Raw genomic sequence first — 20,928 nt, 5'->3', positions numbered from 1 at the left:
AAACCCACTAGGTAACTATAACTAGCTACTCCTGTACAGCTTCCAATCTGTCTTGAAAAACTGTAGGAGTTGAAATACTATTATTTTTTTTTTAATTAAAAAAAAAAAAGACTAGAGAAAGGATAGTTAAATTGAGAACGGAATCAACATAAATTGGATCTTTAAAACTCAGTATTAACCATTATTCATTTCAGCACGCTAAGTTTGAGAAAATGCCAGAGGCAGTTTTGAGATCTGGCACTAATCAGTGCTCTAACAGAAATTCTCACATCAGCTCCTCTGCACAGCTGCTCACCATCACCCCAACATTTTAAGGATAGGGACAACATAGCACAGCTTATGGATCACTTGGCACCAGCAGATTTTAAATTAAAAAAGTGGGCAAAGAATGAGCTGTTAATTCCCAAGGGCAATGAGACTAGTTAATAGGGGAGAAACCCCATTAAGACATTAATGGCTTTGAGCCTCAGTTTGTAAGCAGTTGCACAACTTCTACTCATCGCTATCACGTACTTCAAGTTTTCAAGGGAAATGGAAAGGGAAAAGAAACTGAGATCCAAAATAGGTTTGTGCATCCACTTGAAAATGAGAATGACCAGTTTTAGTTAACAGTGATGACTATCTCTAGATACAGCAGTAATTCTGCTCACGCATGGCTAACACCAATTTTATTATTGAATTGAATTCTAAAAAAGTAACAGAAGGGTCAAAACGGACCCCAAACTGGATGGAAGGCGTAAAAGATAAACCACTGTAACACATCTTTGATCTTATCTTCAACTGTGATCTGGATCAGGCCATGGAATACCTTCCTGAAGATTTCTAATCTTTGATTTGGTCTTTCTGCCCTCAAAGAACCATGTTCACACCATTATCTTCTCTATCTTAATTGCTGCTAGCTTTTCCACACTCTCTCAGGATTATTTGGACTAAGAAAATAGATTACATCTGAAATAAGTTACACACTAAGACATTTTATTTAACAAGACTAAACAAGTTTGGATTTTATCATAAACGTGGTTTGATGCCCCTAATAAGTGTCTGCTATTTACGAACAAAGTGCGTTCCCTCTTTACTGCGTATCCATTCATCTTCACCTACCATGCATAAAATTCTAAAACAAGAGGCAAACGTGCACAAGGAGAAGCAGAAAAGTACCTAGCAAAATGTGTTCCAAATTCCCCTATCCAGTACAATAAGAATTATGCAGGTAAACTGAGATGACTTTATGTGAAGAAGTTGTACTGTTTTCTTTGAATAAAGATTTGCCCTAGAAAAATAAATGACAAAACCACATTTTAACGATCAATAAGACAAGTCTTTCTAAGCCTGATTACAAAGTTATCTAATTTACAAAATCGTAAGATTGCTTCTACTAGAATATTTCTGTACCTTCTTTGTTATTTTTATTTCTTTCTTCAGCAAAGTCTGAAAGTAACCTGAAAAAAAATAAAATCAGGCTATTTTGTAGATCCAAATACTGCATTTTTGACATGAAGTTCAAATACAATCCACAAAAATTACACCCTAATTTTATGCCAAGTTTCAGATTCAAACTCGATGATTTTTACAAAGAAGTAATATACAATGTCTAAAATGTTTTCAGGTATGTTTTATGCTACTGAACTTAATCACAATTAAAATATTATAAATTTAATATTACTAAAGAAAGAATGACCCAAGACAATCCTTTGCACTGTTTGAAATTTGGATTTGCTACAGGTTTGGCCTGTACACTTACCATTCATAGTGATCATCTAATAAAAACAATAATTTGAGCACAACTACAATAACTGCTGCAGCAAGAACATCGTATTTCACGTTTCTTGTTGACTTATTTCCAGGCACAAGAGTCAGGAAATCCGCTTCTCCAATACGGATCTTTTTCACCACGCGACAAGTCCAATTATGCAATTCATCTGATTAATGTAAATAAAAATATAAAATGAGTATGTCGAGGCAAACCAGAAGCACTTGTACAGTGCAAATATGTTGGTCATTTGAGGAAAACAATGCTTACGTCTTTTAGGACCATTAGACAGCAATTTTTCAGGCTGAAAAGTATTTTTGATTATTTTTAAAAATACTAGGCAACCTTCACTGTGCTTACATGAAAAACAGTCGTGACTTATTATATACTCACATAGAGAAAAAAAAAAAAAAAATCACATTTTTAATAGTGTTTTGGTCTTACTCAAATGACGTTAGAACACTAATGAATGCTATTGTGGGAAAGCACATCTTAAATCTACATAAATATAGTTCCAAAAAAACCCCCAAAAGCCAAAAACTTGTCACAAACGTTTTTCCTGCATGTTGACTAAGCACCCAGGCGAGGAGGGATTCAGTGCCGCAGAGAGGAACAGGGCTCGGTTTAGTTTAAAGAGGGGAGCTGGGTATGAACAGCAGCCTAATCACGGGAGGGCAACGCTCGCTGCCGCCCCGACCGAAGCCGGCTGAGGGACAGACCGTCCCAGCCCAGGTTAAAACTGGCATTACACAGTAAAGCCACGTTATGTCAAACAGATACAGCTCCAGCTCCAAAAGCAGCAGTGTGATATCTGTACAGTCTCTCATTACTCTATGCTTATTTTTCACAGATACAAATCCCCCAAATTTCTCACCTTTCCTGTTCAGCAAGAAATACAGGAGTTGATTACATCACTGTCAGATTCCACAAAGGTTAGCAATGTATGACTAAGTACAACCTTAATCCAGCTATACTTTGTACTCTCCTGCTGCTTACAAAGAGTTCAGTAGGAACTCATTTTTAATCCTCTCGTACATAACAGTAAAAGTTAAACAAAATCTGTAAACCAAATTTTCTTATAAATACTGCCAGTGCATTTTCTTTTATTTCAGATCCTTAAAATGGCCCGTTCATTATTATTTAATGTCCTAAGAGGCACTGCCAATTCATTGCTTAATTTATTTTTTAGGAGTTGTTAGACAGCAGCAGCAGTCCTTTTTCAAATTGTAAAAAAATGCTTCTACGTGATAAAAAGTTTAGTTGCAAGGAAAAAACAAAGGGCAATATATTCTTATTTTACAGTAATTTTCAAAGAGTACTTGGCTTTGTATTTCTCAGCAATAAATCTGAAAACGCCATATTTCTAACTGCTTCTTTGATTCAATTGATACTTCAAAATCTAAAACATAATGTGATCCTCTATAGGCTCTAGTGCAACACTGGTGTTAAACTACAAAATAGGAATTTCTACCCTGGAATTTTAGCCCTAAATTTGTTGTTTGTCTTCTCTTTGTTCAACTGTGAGTACAAAGAAAAGCCAAGGAGCTTTGTCCAACAGAACTAACTGCAAAATAAGACAATAAAAACCCCCAAACTATTAATTGTTGGAATGCTTTGAGGAAAAAAAGAAATACTAATTTACAGGCTACTTGTCTGTAGAATTCCTCTTCAGCAATAGTGGTATTTGATAGGAGGTATGGTAGCCCAACAGACACAGTTCACATACTAGGACTTAAAGGTCTTTCTCTGGCAATTTAATGCTCAAGACTTAACTTCAGGATAAACAAAAATATTCAATAGTTATGCAACATATGATTTCAAAACTAAATTGGAATCAAGTGAGACACCAGCTGATTTGTAACACAGCATCGTTTGTTAATACTAATATTAATGCTAATACGCAATATTATAGAATATATATTCACTATTATATATGAGACAATTCCAGCGCTAAACAATCAGGTCCCGACTTCATAAATCATTTAGCTAAAGTTAATAAATCAAGTGACTTCAACTAGTGCCTCTTAGTTCACATGGATACTGAAAGGTTTGAAATGAAGTATCCACTCCACAGCCTTAGAGAGCCAGCACCAGAGTGCCACTGCATATCTGGGCCTATAATACATACTCTAAATGTTTGATGAAGGTGCTTTCTATAGAAATTATCTTTCAGTTCAAGCTTAAATGGGTATAAATTAGAAGGAAAAGAGCAGGTGCTTTTAAAGTAGTAATTCAAGTCTTTCTAGAGTTTAATAAACCAAAGAAAAATTTTATCAGTTCGGGTTTGGGAAAATATTTACCAGGTAAATTGGCTTCCATCAAGTACTTCATGCACAACATGTCTGGATGAAGAAAGCAGCTGTCTGTTATATCTGGAAAACGAGGCAGGTCTAAAAACGCCGCAAGCTCAAGCATTTTGTTGTATACTTCTTCATATACCGGCCATGACTGAAAGACAGGGTTAGAAAGTGTTACACATTTGCTCTGTTAACCATATTTGTTATTAATTTTAAATTAGTTATCGGTGTTAAATTCTGTATTATTTAATACAGAATTACTTATACGGACTCTTTCAGCACTCTGTGACTAAACATACATGCAAGAATGGAGCCAGACTGCAGTATTGCAAAGAGAAACATGCGCTACTTTAAAAGCCCATGAAATACAAAAGGAACAAATAGAAAGTTGCTTCAGACCTGCAACCAACCCACTACCTTTTTGTGAAGTGATCAGTATGTCTCCAGATGCTCCAAAATTGAAAGAGCATTGGAAGAAAAAAAAAAAAAAATACAGGTGCAATTGAGGGTTAACTCTCTAAAGAGCTGAGATCACAGAACCACAGAAGGGTGGAAGTTAACAGGGACTGCTTGAGACCATCTAGTCCAAGCCCTCTGCTCGGGTCAGCTACAGCAGGTTGCCCAGGACCACGTCCAGTTGGACTTTGGGTATCTCCATAGATGGCAACCGCACAAGCTCTGTGGGAAATGTGCTCCGGTGTTTCACCACACTCACTGTGCAAGTTTGTATATTTTCCTTATGCTTAAATGGAATTTCTTGTATTTCAGTTTGTGTCCATTTCCACTCATCCTGTCACTGGGTACCACTAAGCAGGATCTGGTTCTTCTCCCTTGTACCCTCCCACCAGGTATTCATACACACATCATAAGCCCCCTCCCGCCCCGAGTCGTCTCTTCTCCATCTCCAGGATGAACAGTCCTAGCTCTCTCAGCCTCCCCTCGTTTTTCAGAAGCTCCACTCCCTTCATCACTTTCATGGCCCTTTACTGGACTCACTCCAGTATGTCCATATCTCCTTTGTACCGCAGAACCCAGAACTGGACCCATCACTCCAGATTTGTCTCCCCAGGGCTGAGCAGAGAGGAAGGATCGCCACCCTTGACCTGCTGGCAATACTCTGCCTAATGTGTCCCGGGATGATGTTGGTGCTCTTTGACACAAGGCCACATTCATCTTCACAGAATCTTGTCCACCAGAACTCCCAGGGCCTTCTCTGAGAAGCTGCTTTCCAGCCAGGCAGCCCCCCAGCACGTGCTGGTGTCTGCGGTTATTCCGCAATAGGTATTTATCACCGAGAATATGATCGATATGAGGCTGACAGGCCTTTAGTTCCCTGGATCCTCCTTTCTGCTCTTCTTGCAGACAGGGGTGATCTTTGCTTTCTTCCAGTCCTCAAGTAACTCCCCCAGTCACCATGATTTTTCAAAAACTGACAGTGGCTTTGCAATGACACCAGCCAGCCACCCCAGCACTTGTGGCAGCATCCTGTCACGGCCCATTAACCTTCATAAGTCCAGTTTGTTTAAATATTCCTAACCTCATCCTCCCTCCAACAAGGGTAAATTTACCTTCCCCCGGGCTTTCCCATTGGTTTGAGGGATCTGGAATTGGTGAAGGCTGCAAAAACATGAGGTAAAAAAAGGCATTCATCACCTTAGCCTTCTCCTTGGGTCTTTGTGACCATGTCCCCATTCCCATTCAGAAGCAGGCTCATGGTCTTCAGAACCTTCCCACAGAATCTTTAATATAATTTTTTTAAGAAAAAAAATAAATCTAATTCCATATTTGCATATTTATTCATGAAAGTTCTCACAATTTCTACTGAGGTTTTCCTGCTAGAGGAGAATATAACTTGCAGCCAGATTTTGTCACGCTTATTCATAATGAACTCAGCAGGACCTGGTGAAGTTTGCGTAAGGTTGGACTGTAAGACTTGACCCTCATTTCTCAATACTTTAAGAATTAAGAATGTTTTATTAAACATTCTTAATTCTTTCTATTTTAAATGATTACTTGTATTTATCTCTTAAAGTGATAATTTTCAGTGGTTCAGGCTACTCTACCATTTTAAACATATAAAAAGCATTGCTTTTTCTGCTTGTGTTGGCGGTTCTAATTCAGTAGAGCGCTTGATCATGTATTCATATTTATCAAGTCAATTTGTGCATAAGATACTTTCCTATAATAGGCCTTGAGCAGGGATTTACACTTTATGCACGGGTTCAAAACTTTCCCGAAAAAGAGTGAATTCAGGCTTAGTTTTTTTCTAGACCAGAATAAAAACAGAGCAATCATGTTTAAAACAACAGTAAGACTGCAATAATGAATTTTTATTCAATCATTTGGCCTCATCTCTTTTAATAAGCTGAGTAGCCAATGCTCAAATTTTATTGTTTTGAATGACTGCCAACATTTCCTTTTCTTTTTTTTTTTTTTAAAATTATCTCCCCCTCAGACTGCAGTTCAGACTTGCTTAACTGTGTGAACACATGCTTAAGCAAATGAATAATTTTGCTGTCACTTACTATTACACATGCAACTTTTTGTAACAGTTAGGAAGTTGTACCCTGTTCATTATATTTTCTAAACAGTGTTAAAAATTGGCTTAGAGTGCTACAGGACTATCTTGAGAAACAAGAAAAACACGCATTACGAGACTTCTACAGAAGACCAGGCTCACAGTACTTTCCATTCCTGTTAAAAAGCAATGCTAAACTGAATACCAAAACAATCTGGAACAAAACCTGAATCATATGTAACTTCTCTTGAGCGTATCTGGAGAAAAATTAAAGTCCCAGGATAGTTCAAATAAAAGCATCACGTAAATACCAGTCCTAATTAGATATAAAGGAAGTAAGTTTTTCCCTTTAATGAAAGGCAGTTGAATTAGTAGCTTCTTAATAATATATGAGAGATGAAAATAAATTAAGACACGGGAATTCAGTCATTTGAAGCATTCCCGTTGTCAAATATTAAACTATCACCCATGAAGTTATCTGAACAGCCTAATTTAACACAGAGGTACTTTGAGGAATAAAACTGCTAATTGGAGGGCTCAAGCTAGGCACCTTCATTACCTTCTATCTGAGCTTCTCTCACTGCATCAGGCTAAGGGGACAGCTTTCCTCTGCTAGGTACTACTGAGTCATCCCTTCCTCCTCAAGCCCGACACCGACTTCTGCCTCAAAGCTTTTGACTGCAAGTTAGAGAAGGCAATTGGTTCTTTTTCAAAATGGCTAGAAAACAGTCTTCCCTTTGCAATGACAACTGATGCTTTCTTTTTTCTTTTTTTTTTTTTTAAAGAGTAAACAAGTGGTGTAAAAGCTACAAATAAAAATTACTACCGAGAGCTATCATTTGGCTTATTTTAGAAAGGATGTTAACAGACAAAAAATGGTTTTAGTTGATGTGCGTTCAAAAAGAAAAGTAAACACAATTGGGCGTGCAGATCTAAGAAGGGCGTACTCATCCACCATAAAGATCAACCAAATCAACTGCTACTTTCCAGGGCTTAACCCCCTAAGCTCACAAACATTCACTGTAGTACTCATGTTTCTACAACACAGCGCTGAGTCATGACGATGCAAGTTCCACCAAACACCACGCTGCCAGGAGTACACAGTAATCTCTTGGACTGTAAACTGCAAGCATAAGCTGGATCCAACACAAGATCACATCTCAGTAGAACACATCACAGCAAAGATCTGAAGGCTGAAAGGTTGAGGACTGCGGGGACTGTAGAGCATTTCAGTCATCAAGAACTGAGGATTTTTACCAGTCACTACATACCCTGTTCCTGCCCTGTTTAATGCTGAAAGAGCTGTGTGTTCAAAGAGCAAATCTCTTATTCTGCAAAGTTTCATGTGTACTGGGAGAGTTAAAATAGAAAGAACATCCAAATTCCACGCAACAAACACAGCAAATGCTAGCACAATATTAAGAATAAGCAAGATGCAGCAAAAATGCAGCTTCAAAATAAATAAAAGTGATCACCTTCTACCTAGCTATGTACTTCTGCCAGAAAAAAAGAACTTGATAAAACAAGTTGCACTGAAAGTCAACCAGCAAATCAACCAGGAAAGCAAGATCCAGAGCTGGGGCCTCCTTCAGGAGAAAAACCTCTGCCTCCAGCACCCCACGATTAAACCCCAAGGGAGGAATACTTGGACAAGAGGGGACAGTGTTAGATCATACACCACATGCTCTCAAAGTATAACTTTCGCTTATCCAATCATAAATTAAAGAATTTTGCATTACGTATTTTCAAGTTGTGTTTCTGTGCTAAATGTTAGGACAACTCCCCTGTCCATCAGCACGTGGAGTTACTGAGCTCTCACCTCATTTCAAGAACCTGGGAAACACTCCACATATAAAACTCAGTTACAAACCCTTGAGGGCACTTAATAATTTCAGGAAGACTGACAGAAAACCCTTTTAAAGTTATGCCACCTGCTAGCCTTTTCAGGTGTTTCGCAAGCTGGGATTTCTTCAGGACCGATCAACAATGCTGACAGAGTCTACAGCTTGTCTAGATTGGGTACAGAGGTTACTGAGAACTTTTCTTAACTGTTTTGTCTTTAAAATCTCTGTATCTTATTCCCACAAATAAGGTAACTTCAGATCTTCTCCAGAAAGCAATAGGAAAGATGAGAACTAGGGAATATGCTTTTCTTTTCTTTGCCACCATCCTCAGCTGAGCACAGGAGGACAAAATACACACTATTGGGTCGGTGAAGAACTGTCTAGAACAAGATTTTCATGGTGATAAATATTCATTAGACTATTTAAATCGGTTGCCTTTATCTTTCAAAGTTACATGGAATTTTTCACCTGTATTAGAAAAGAACAAGCTGGTGTTCAGAAGCAGATGAGCCAAACTATTAGCATGATAATCAGATCACGGTAACAGGTAATTGTTTTGGGTAAGCCAAGATTGCAGCCTCTCCTACTTGTTTGGACAATATCAGAATGTTGCTGATCAACAAGTAGAAAACAGTATGCACTGGCTGGCTTTCTAGATTCATTTGCAGGCTCCAGAGCTTCTGGTTTTACATGTGGTCTGACTGACCCTCCTTAGATGACTGTATAGGCTGTTTCCTTCTGTATCAGAACAACATCCCAGCAGCCATTACTTACATTTTCATAGTTCAGGTTATCCTTCTACCTGTGAACTTCCATCCGGAAAACCCTTTCTTCCCATGCCTGCACATTCTCTAAGGCTCTACCGTCACCTGTCCAGCAGCAGACATCTTTCCTACGTGATTCCTTTAATGACCATTTAATACTGGAATCTAATAAAGTCCAACTTCACTTTTTCATTCTTGGTTTTTTGTTGCTCTCTGGGAACTTTTGATGTTCAGAGTTTGGCTGTAAAAACCAGCACAGCTTCATCACTTTTAAGATGACCAAGACAACCTAGACCGAGTTTGAAAAAGAGCGTTCCAAACTTCTCAGGAAATGGACCAAGAAGGCAATTTAACTTGGAGATTTGGAAAACATCAAGTTAGGAGGCTTGGAGAAGGGGTTTTTACAACACAATCCAGAATTTTGGTCCAATTCTTGCATAAAGCAAAAGACATTTATTGTAAAAATAATAAATCAAGTGGATGCCCTAATGTGTGTAAACATCTTTGAATATAGTCTGCATTGAAACACACTTTGCCAGGAACCTAAACTAGCTTTAAACTTCCATAAGGTAAAATTAGGTACCAACAACGAGCACAGCAGTCAAGTGCTCTACGGAGCCTGGTTCACCTTATTTTGCTTCTGCTGCTCAACTGGTTCAGATATATCTGGTCGTCTGCAGCATAAGCCTGATGTGGGACGATGCCAGCCGCAGTGCACACAGGTTACATAAAAGAATTGACAGTAAAGACAATAACTGTATCAGCTGTGAAATTTACACCCAGATTAGTATTGTAAACTGAATGAAATGACCTTGCGAACCAATCGTTACGTACTATATCCTTAATGTCATCAGCTAGCCCAAACTCCTAGATTACTAAAGATTTTTTTTTTCATGCTTTGTGTGTACTCTCACAATATTACCAATCTGGCTACCTCCCATACAAACACGCACGAATGAATCTTGCTGATGTATATCTTTTAAACAACATTTTTTCCCCCCTTGCCTAACCTCTGTCCACCTCTCAGGGACCATCACCATTCCACCTGGAACAGCAGCAAGCTAATACAACAGCCATCGCACGCAAATTAAATGTGCTTTAGCACTGTGTTTTATTATGAATACAAACTTTAAAAAACAAGCATCACTCACTAATACTTTTTTCCCCAGCTATGTTAGATAGCAAAACTAATGTTAGTCAACTGTTGCACTGTTGGATTCTGTGATGTCTCAAGCTAAATTTTTCACGAATGCCTTCTTTGCAGAGCACAGGGTATACAGAACAGACACACGTGATGTAAAGGCTGGACATCGTAAACACTGTTACCACTGCTATGTAGAAACGTCCCAGACTTGTGAATTGCTGGTGAGTATGAAAGTATACTGGGGAGAGCCCCTGTACCCCCCCCCTACATTTTTTCCTAGGTAACTATCAGAAACAGGAGAGCAGAATCAATGAGCTTCCAGTCTGACTCGGTGCAGCCATTCGATGTGGACTAAATGAGCGGATAAATTTCTGCAAACCCTGATATCCATGAATCACATACAGATGCTGATGTAACAGCAAGAGGGTGTGCCTGGAATTATTGAAAGGGAACCAAATGACAAGAAGAACAAAGACGGGTGAAACTGTGACAACTCCATTTAGATAACTGCTAAGAAATATGCATCTCATGAGACTTCTTCCACCAGAAAAAACACAAAGAGACCAAGCACACGCTTACAGTTGCTGCTTTACAAGCCTCATCAAGCAGAAGGGATAACTGAAAGGTAACACAAGACAACGAAATCAATTTGTCCACCTTGAAGCCAGGCAAACACGTTGCCCAAATTATCTGCCTGGCAACAAATGGGCAGAAAAGGCGTCAGGAGGAAGAAAAGTCAAGATACCATTTGAAAAATCATAGATGATGTCACACTGTCAGCTACTACGTCTTAAAATCCCAAACTACTCCTGATCATTGTTGCAGAGGAAATGAGAAGGATCTTCGTATAGAAAAAGAAGATTAATTTTAGAAGACGACTCAATAAAAAATGTTTATGCATCTTTGAGAGAAAAAAAAATATATAGGTGTGCTAAGATATTAGTCTGCATTAAATTGACACAGGCGGTCTTTACTGAAGAATTCGAGATTGCTTGTGGATGAGCCAGCAACCACATACAAGAGAAAAAGCTAATTGAACATCCAGTACAGTTGTACACTTTTACCAGAGGAAATAAAAAGAGAGATTTTCATTGGATGCATAGCAGACCTTTTAATATACTAGTTTCAGAGGAAGACATCTTGTTCATTACACGATTCCTGGCCAAAGTGGTTTTTGAATAAATGAGTTTCAATATTATTAAACCAAGAGAGACACATGCTTGAGCGTTAGCTTGATCATGCTCACATGCTAACTCTGACAAATATCGCTTTTCTAAAAAAGTAGTCTTTCTACAAACAGAGAGAGTAATCCAATAAGGAGCTGAACTGTCATAATGTACTGAAATTTAAGAGTTTGAGAACAGATTTCATCGAATTTCATAAATATTTTGTTAGGTTTGTTTTCTTTCTTCATTAAGTAATGCTTTAAGACAGGTATGGACAAGCTAGAGTTTCTGTTACACAACAGCAAGCTCCCATGATAAACTTGATTACAATAACCCTTTCAGCAGTGAACTTCCTCCTCAGCTTTTTTTTTTTTTCTTTCAAGTAAAAGCCTCACCCTTGCTTCTTTTCATTCTGCACTGCTTTCTACCCTGGACAAGTACAGCATGCACCTGTTAAAATGCACAAAAAATACAGAGCTAGACAGAAAAAAAATAAATCCCACAGACAGAGGCAGCCACCCCAACAAAACTGAGATTACAAGGTATCTCAAAACACCAGCAGACCACAGCAGGAATCGCTGCTTGTTTTGGAAAGTAAAAGCAGCACTAGAAGATTATTTTTTAAATAAACAAGAACAACTGGCTTCTGTCTTAATTTGAATCCTTTAAATAGTTACCACTAAAAAAAAATATAAAAAAATCATATGGCAATTAATCTCATCCAAATTTTAGACAGGAAAAGAGGCTCTTACACATCAGACCTTACATGTTTTTAGAACAGGATCTCAGCAAACAGAGCAATGTGTCTAAAAGCCAGTCTGGTGGATATACTTTCCAGGGAAGCAGAAAGCCATTGTCATTCCAGTCTGAACACTCTGGGAGAAAACAGAGCAAACATTTGACCTGCATTCACAAGTTTATTAATAGATTTAGTCAGGCATTAACTTTGTTTGAATCAGCCCCAAACTAAAATATAAATATGCAATTCACCAAAACCTGGAGTGTGAGACAATCCAAACAGCAGCAGTTTCCTAGGAGCTGTGTGATGACTTGAAGACCTGGGTATTAGCCAGTAACAGATTATTAAATGATAAAATAACCTTTTGAAAAGCCACTGTGGAAAAAAAAAAAATAAATACAGGGACAACTTTACAGGATTTTCGAAATCTTCAGGTTTCCTCATGATGGTGCCACAAACCCACCCCATTGCCTCAGGCAGGTCTCTTTGTCCCAGTTTTCCACCTTGTGATAGAGCAGCACGACACCACCCCTGAGAGCCCGGCCCTGGAGGAGCAGCCACCGGGCAGCCAAAGGCACCTCGTGGGATGAGGGGGAACCACCAGCACCAAAAGAAGAGAAAGAACCAAATATTCCGCAGCTGTGCTGGCTTCACATGGCATGCACTAAAGCAGGCTTAAACTCCCATATTAAATGAAGAAAAGGAAAAGAGATATGGAGCGGCTCATTTTTTTTATTGCGTGTTAAACTAAGATGCTATCTTGGTTTAGAAACAATATGAGATGAAGTGATTAATGACTACACCCTAGCACACTTACACATCAGTCTCAGCTAAAAGCAAATTCATTCCAGTAATTCCTAAATTCCATACGCTTTACTTTAAAACCTTAATCGCTATTCAAAGACATGAAAGGAAGACCGTATTAGCTTAATCTATTCACAAATCCAAGACCTGTGCTTACTTTTAGGGCCCCAAAAAAATTGCACAGAACTGAAGGCTGTTTAGAAATATTATGGGTAAAATGGAAAAACCCTTAAGGTGCCATCTCTGCCATTCCAGGATGGCTCCCCCACGGCCTAGAATGTATTTACTCTTACATGGCTTTTCACGTTTCTCCTCTTACCACATTTCTAGGCCAGACTTCTTGCCAGCGTTCCTTCTTCCTCCTAGTGTTGGGATCATCACTACTACTCAAAACCAAGAAATTTCACATTGTGAGTTTTTAAACAAGCAATTCCTTTAGTCCCTCCACCAAAACAAACCAAAGGATCACTAGAAAAATACTGGCATTCAAAGCCCTTTTTCAAAAAGCAGTTTTTACTTAAGAAAACTGTATAGCTTTCATTGCTTAGGGTTCTTTGACATAAGCTAGAGATACCCCTTTTAAGCACCGATTTTGCATATTTTTACTATTTAATCATTCCTCAACATTTTTCAAGCTGAATACGAAACATCTCCAGATCTTTAAATCTGAAACTTTGAAGGATGGTATTTGGTTCACCTAACTTAAAGGCTTGAACTATGACTTAAAAAGGAGTTGTTGTGAGATAACTAGTTAATGAAAAATGAAGTTTTACGATCTTAAAAAAAAGTCTCCTCAGAACACAAAAACCACAAAGTGAAACCGTAACTAAAATCCCAGAACAACAACAAAAAAAAAAAGCGTCTGTACCACACCAATCCATAAAGATCTACTTAGCATTGCATCCAGCAGCGAGCAAGAGAGATGCGTAGGGAGGAATTTAGGAACCAAACAAGCCACAATGACACTTCACCAAGTACCTGTGCAGCTTCACACCGTTTGTGCCCGAGTCAGCAGTGAGATCGCTGCATTTTTTAGTTTCAGATACCTTTTCTTTCCTGGCATTTGTCCAGTCGTTATCTGGCCCTTTCAACACCCAAAACATCCTACCGCAAGGAGTTTCACCAGTTACCCACAAGACACGGGCAGCCACATTTCCTGCTGTTTGATTCTGAATCTGCAGAACAGCAACCTTTTCTGACACCTCCCAGTCCTTGTACTGGAAGAGACATTGAAGAGTTGCCTCCCAAACGCATTCTGCAAACTATCGCCCGATCTTCCTTTAAGTCACCTCTTCTTTAGGTTGGAAAGTTAGTAGATAAAGTTAATTGTCTCCGGTAGGAAAACTGTCCCTACATTTGATGATCCCTGTTGTGACACTCTGTACCTCTTACTTAGTTCTTCTGTAACTTTGAGAAGAGGGAGAACAGCAAGAAAAACCCAGCCAGAATTCCATGGAGTATTTAAAAATATGGGTGCATGATAGATTTATACATTGACATAAAGTTGATCTCCATTTCTGTACTAGAAGTCAGGAGTTATTAGAAAATAATTCCAATGTAGCTGGGCTACAACAACGGCATGTTTGAAAACAGCAACACGAAGCGATTACAGAAACATGTATAATTAAGATCACACCGATATTTAAATTAAGGCTGGTACATGAACATAACAGCATTGACAACACCTGTTTACAGAAAATGCTACAAGTTTTATTCTTTAAAAAATAAAATCTCTTCCTATTTAACAAACATAACAGCATGGACAAATCTGTTGACTGACATGTACTTCATGGGTGTGCTTGGACACAGAACAGACAACGGTGGGGAAAAAAAAAAAGTGTATCTCTGTGTTTTAATAGCAGCTCATGGGCCACTGAATCATCTTTTTTTAAAGAAAACCAAAAAATAATGTGTAATGCTTACCCACTGTAATGATGCCACACAAAAAACCGCAAACTTGCATTGTATCTGTCTTTTAAGGTCTTCTTCCCACTCACTTTATCTTTACTTGTACTACTTTCACCAAATTGACTCAATAGACTCAATTATATATATATATATTTTAAAAGTCAACTGTAGGACAGGAAGAAAATTTGAGACATTTCAAGATGTATTTTCTCCATCTGTGTTCTCATAACCGTGAAGATCAGAGAGTATATATTCCAGTAGATGCAGAATGGGGCAGGTTGCCATTTTTTTGTTCTTCCCCTCCTTCCCTCTCCAGTAAATCTGATCAATGGGGTAGCATTTTTTCAACACTTGTTCCAAACTGCTCAGAACATAGGATTAAGGATTTTATCAAGAAAGAAGAGGAAAAAAGTGAAAAGACAAGACTGAATAGAATGATGAAGACTAAGCAACTTGTAGGTATACTTTTGTTTACATCACGATTTTTTGTTTAAAATTATCATTCTTCTTTAGAAATGACTTCTGCAAGTTAGGTAGTCTTTACTTGCATCAATACAGGCATTTTACTGCAGCAGACAATTTTATTTTAAAAACCATCTCGGTTGTAGTCTTTAGCTTTCGTGAAACTAGAAAATGATTTAACATATCATCATTCAAAATAGTAATGTCAGTTTAGTGAACACGTTGTCGTCACCTATCAAATTCCCAATACCAAAGCAGTCACCAAATGGTATAAATCGTTTCCACAGTAAGAATTTCAGTACAGTGACCTCATGCAATATTCAGAATACAAAAGTATACAGAGGAATTTTGCTCCTCCTTAGACAGGGGGACAAAAACCATAAAGCCCTAGAACAGTGATTCATTTCATCTGCCCCTCCTAGAGGAGTACTATAATTAGGAAACTAAATCCACACCCACAACTAAAGAAATAGGAGCACTTAAGAAATACTGTGAAGTTTATAAACTTCTATTGACATACCCAAACTCTGTAATGAAGCAAATGCTAATCCTTCTGCTTTTAAGTGGATGAAATTATAGTACCATAAATAGCATCTTTGATATAAAACAATCACAAAGAATGAAATATCATTTGCTGTACAAAAGCACTCCGCCACATTGCATCCAATTTAGGGTACGAATGAGGGAATGTTACCAGAAAACCCAAGAGACACACTAGCCTGATGAGCAGGACAAATATCTATAATTTTTAGTAACACTAAAGACAGTCATCATGAGATTCCTATGGATCTTCAGTGGTCAATATTACAGCTTCGTATCAGCTTATGCCATATAAGCTTAGACTTTACCCAGAATATCTATCCCCTGGCTCTATGTTTGGATAAAGGCTGGTATGAGCCGTGTGCTCCACAGCCATTCCCGAGTAACATCATCCTCACAGACATCCCGCTCTTCCCTGAGCACCTCATGGTTTGAATACAGACCTCACTCTTTCCTGCGCTGCAATAAAGTTTGCCGCTCATCTATTTGCGTGAGAAGATACTCATTTTTTCTGTATTCGAAAGAATGATGAAAAAGTGCTTAGGCTTTGTTCTCAGTGCAAGGTTGGAAGAATTACCACCGTGAGGGAAGGCAGCATGCAAACTCTACGAGCTTGCCCAGCCCTCCAGGAAAAGAGCTGAGCGTAGGCAAGAAGAAAGAAGCATCAACACTCTAACAACAGTCCCTCTGCTAACCTCTGTCTATCCTTCTTCAGTATCTACGTTTAAGTCATCTAATGAAAATACTCTCGGTAAGTGATAGAGCTAGCTACTTTTCAAAGCCTCCCAAGGAAGACCCTATCTAAGTTTAGGCACTTCAAACACAGTAAAATATTTTATCAATTTGTGACTGCAGGAAACAAAACAAATCAGAAGCAGCTCAAAAGTATCTAACAGGAAAATGCAGGCAATTGTTTCCAAGGAGAATAAGCTGTGTAATACACTTAGATACAGAAGTGACAGTTTCTACGTGTTATTTGGTACTGTAAATCCAAAGAACTAGTTTTCCAGAAACTTGTAATACTGATGCTACTTCCGGTCAGAACCAAATCATTCAGCCAATCTTAGCAGCATAAATTACATGAACCCCTCACACTTTATAACGAGCTGGAAGAGACGATTAGAAATTAGCGAGGACCGAATGCCGAATTACTTCTAAAATTAAGACACTACCCTCAAAAGCTGAAGAATACAACCAAGTCCTAGTTTTGGTTATATAGAGCAGGCGATTGTCAAAATATTGAGCAAGCTTCTCTTAGTCCATGAGAAACCCTCCAATTTTACGTTTTGCTCCAGGCTACCTGACAGTTCTCCTGCCCCCAACATTCACAGGGAAATCAAAATCAGGAAGCGTCTTGAACTACTTAAACTCATCAGCTAAATTTACAAAACAAAATGGCTTTTACTATGCTTGAACAATGCTGAATTGATTCAAATACATTTTTGTGGCACATTCCTAACCAGGTTTTACTGAGCAACTCTGTTGTTAGATGGTCACAAGGCACAAAATGTTTATACAGCACAAGTATTAATAACTGTATTCCGATTGTAATGTTGCCTTCAATGAAGAGAATCAGAAAAAGGAGCTAAATCTGAGGTTCAATAGCTTTCATCTTCCTGCCATAGTAAAACTTATCAACACATAACCATATTGTGACATAAATTATTAGCATTACATCATTATTATGGACCTGGAAGAGAAGTCCAGCACTGGGTAGTACTGCACAAGGATAAAAGTCCTGAATTTAAACATGGCTCTCAGTAGGACAGCGAACAATACGAAAACATGTAGCTCCTAGATATGAAAGTATGTGATTTAGACCTCTCCAAATACAGCTCGGGCAGGTCCCTACACTCCCAGGCAGGTCTGTCATACCCCTCTTTTTATTGTGGGATCAGGGGATAAAGGGAAAACCATAAATAAAAGATCCCCCTTTTGAAGCAGAAGGGGGGATCTCTCTGCATAGTGCTCAGGGACAAGCTCTTGGATAAAAAAAGGCAAGAAACAGCACTACAGGTATTCTGCAATGAAACAAAGAGGTAAAGGCAACTAAGCTGTAAGCAGCAGGGAAACTAAAAAAAAAAACAACCAACCCAAACCTTGAATTTCAATGCCACAGGTAAATAGGTAAGTCGTGAAACAAATACGAAGAAAAAGCAAGATTGTTCTGTAACTGGAAAAAGGATATGAATACATCTTGTTAAAATAACATGTAAGGAAGAGAAAAGTTATGTCTACAAAAAAGCAAAACAGTATCTGATAAAAACAAGTATTTTACAAAGGAGAGGCACGGATAATTTACACACAAGAAGCTTCAAGGAAATAACTGAGGAGCTCTCTGAAACACAAATGTTGTTTTTTAAATAATCCTAAGAAATTCTAAACATCAAAGAACTCTCCACATTAATATGCAGTATTTAAAAAAATGTAAACGGGGAGATTCAGGAACTCTAGAATGATTAGCTTGGCACAGATCCTGAACAAAATAATACAATGGTAATGGGAAAAATGGAAGCTAAAAATATCCTGTCAGTCAAGCAGCCTTCATAAGGTCAGGAGAGGAGAGAGCCGACTGAAGCTCCAGCTCCCACAAGGAGCTGCTCTGAAAAACCTTTTTCCTTCTTTATGGGATAGTAAAAGGGAACCCAAATCAAAATTACGACAAAGTTTCACTGGAAGACCGTAATTCATAATTGTACTCAAAACTCAAGAGCTGCTCTGCTAGAAAGCAGAGTTTGCAGAACAAAGGAGCAAAACAGAAGCATCCTTGATAGAAGAGGGATATATTGGCAAATTCATCTCAGAAATCAGATCTCCCAAATCCTCAGCAGAAGTGAGATTTGATTGAAGGTGACACAGAAAGGTGGGTGCCAGAAGGATTAGTCACAGAGGAATACAGATACAAAAGTGCTGTCAAGAATAAAATCAAGCAAAATCTAAAAAAAAAAAAAAAAAAAAAAAAAGTAAAGAAAGAAATGGAATAGAACAACAAAAAGAAAATACAAGCTATAGAATACTGTAAAAGAAGAAACCAAAGAATTGGAAAGCTTCCAGACAGCGTAGAGAAGAATGATCATCTCTCAATGTTTAAAGCAAGCCTTTCACTCCCAAATAAAAGAGGAAAGAAATCCAAGCTAGGAAGGGTGTGTTCCTCCAATTCAAATAAAATAAAATAAATCCAAAGGATCATACAATAAAATGCTCTGCACTAAAGTGGCACTTTCTCACAGGAGCTAAAGTTTTCCAGTCTACTTTATAAATACATTATAGTACCTACTTCAGCACCTGTGAGAGGTTACCTTATGGAAAAGAGACCCTGGATGAAACAGACCTTTTCTTAGGAGAGCAAATATTTCTTTTCAAACTCTTCCTTTTCCCATCAACGCGAACATCAGTTCATAGAATACTCGAGGTTGGAAGGGACCTTAAGATCATTGTCATAAGGGAGCATGAATTAAAATTTAAAATTTAAAGCGAACACAATGGAGAGCTGCCCAGAGCTACCGGCCTAATGTGACACGGACAAAACCAGACATAATTTTAATATAGAATGATAAGCTATTAAGCCTGAAAGAAAAAAGGTACCGGGGGGAAGAAAGGAACAAGAAGCCTTTTAGTTAGATGGGAGGAAGGGGTGAAAATCCTGACATGTGCTTTTGTCTTTCGTGATTCTTCTTCTCTTGTCCACAACACTGATTTCTGACTAGCACAGTATATTGCTGCCACTTTACCAAGGTACACTCAAGATTTTTCTGCAGGTAAAGGTAAGGAAAATGCTAACATCCCTCTCAGTCAGAAGTTTAGGAAGGATTTCTGTATTATGGAAAAACCTGAAGAGTAACACAAGGAATTATTTAAGAATCAAGACATCTAGGGATGAAAACGGGCAAATTATATAAAGTAGAATTCCAACTAAATAGCTTCTGTTAATATGGGTACATTGAAGGCAGGATGTTTAAAAGGAAACAAAAAAAAAAAAAACAAAGATAACCAAAACTAACCTGGATATTCATTTTCTCACATTGCAAGGTCAAAGCTGTCTGAATACGTACATTTCTTCTTATAGGCAGGAATACTTAGCGGATTATAAAAAACAAAAACCGCAGTGGAAGACAGAGAGGAATGGAATTAAATAATAATAAAAAAAAAGGAATCATTTTTAAGATACAGGCTCCTAGACAGCAAGGTGTATCAACAACACTGTCAACACTGAAGCATTCAATGGCCTTGTAAAAGGCAGAAGGTTTCAGACAGAATTGTGCAGCTACTTCCATGTAAGATTTAAAAAGAAAAAAAAAAGAAAAAAAGAGAAAGGATTATATAGAGAAGCCACTCTATGACCACACTTTAGGGCAGAAGTAGTAGCAAGGATTATTCAGTAAATACCCCTTCCTTTTGTCTTCGAAGGCAGGCTGGTGGACAATTTCTGAACAGAATTCATCTAACACCCACCAAGCTCAACTCTCTCCTAGGCCCCCCATCCCTGAGAAAAAAAGAGATTCTTAGTAACTTTAGGAAGAAAGGAGTTATTTCAAAGTTGGAGGAGAAACAGAGAGAGGGGAACTTCACTGAGGTCACACATCGGGCTCCTTGCCAAGTCCAGATATTTGTGCATCTAAAAAGATGACCATTCCAGAAGCTCTTCAGAACAACAGCATCTGAAAGATATTTATGAGACTACACCTGTCCTGTTCCACAGAGCACATACTCCAAAGCGATGTGTTTATTATCTTCAATACTTTAGTAAACCATGTTGCCCAACAGCCATGGGAGTCACCTGCTTACCTATATATATACACGTACATTTAAGTTTGTGTGTGTGTGTGTGTGTGTGTGTGTGTGTGTGTGTGTGTGTTAAGAATGTGAGAATCACAAACACAATTTATTTTTGGACCTTAAAAAAAGCCAAACAAACTGATCTACTATGCATTAATGGTAAAATATGCCAAAAAGTAATGAGTTTTATAAAAAATAATGAAAGCTAAAGGTAAA

General features: G+C 38.2%; 1 protein-coding gene across 2 annotated transcripts in view; it reads right to left on the bottom strand.

The window, feature by feature from the left end:
* The window catches only part of TAF1B (TATA-box binding protein associated factor, RNA polymerase I subunit B), a 50,315-nt gene that overhangs the window by 11,035 nt on the left and 18,352 nt on the right, over positions 1–20,928 (bottom strand). For both annotated transcript variants that reach the window (XM_063330461.1, XM_063330462.1), the window contains exons 9-11: positions 4,051–4,198; positions 1,742–1,919; positions 1,393–1,439 (exon numbers count right to left, since the gene is read on the bottom strand). In XM_063330461.1, coding sequence (XP_063186531.1) covers positions 1,393–1,439; positions 1,742–1,919; positions 4,051–4,198 — 373 coding nt within the window. The remainder of the gene's footprint in view (positions 1–1,392; positions 1,440–1,741; positions 1,920–4,050; positions 4,199–20,928) is intronic.

The sequence above is a fragment of the Chroicocephalus ridibundus genome, chromosome 3, assembly GCF_963924245.1.
Source record: "Chroicocephalus ridibundus chromosome 3, bChrRid1.1, whole genome shotgun sequence".
NCBI classification, from domain to species: domain Eukaryota; kingdom Metazoa; phylum Chordata; class Aves; order Charadriiformes; family Laridae; genus Chroicocephalus; species Chroicocephalus ridibundus.
This window is presented reverse-complemented; position numbering and strand designations above follow the sequence as displayed.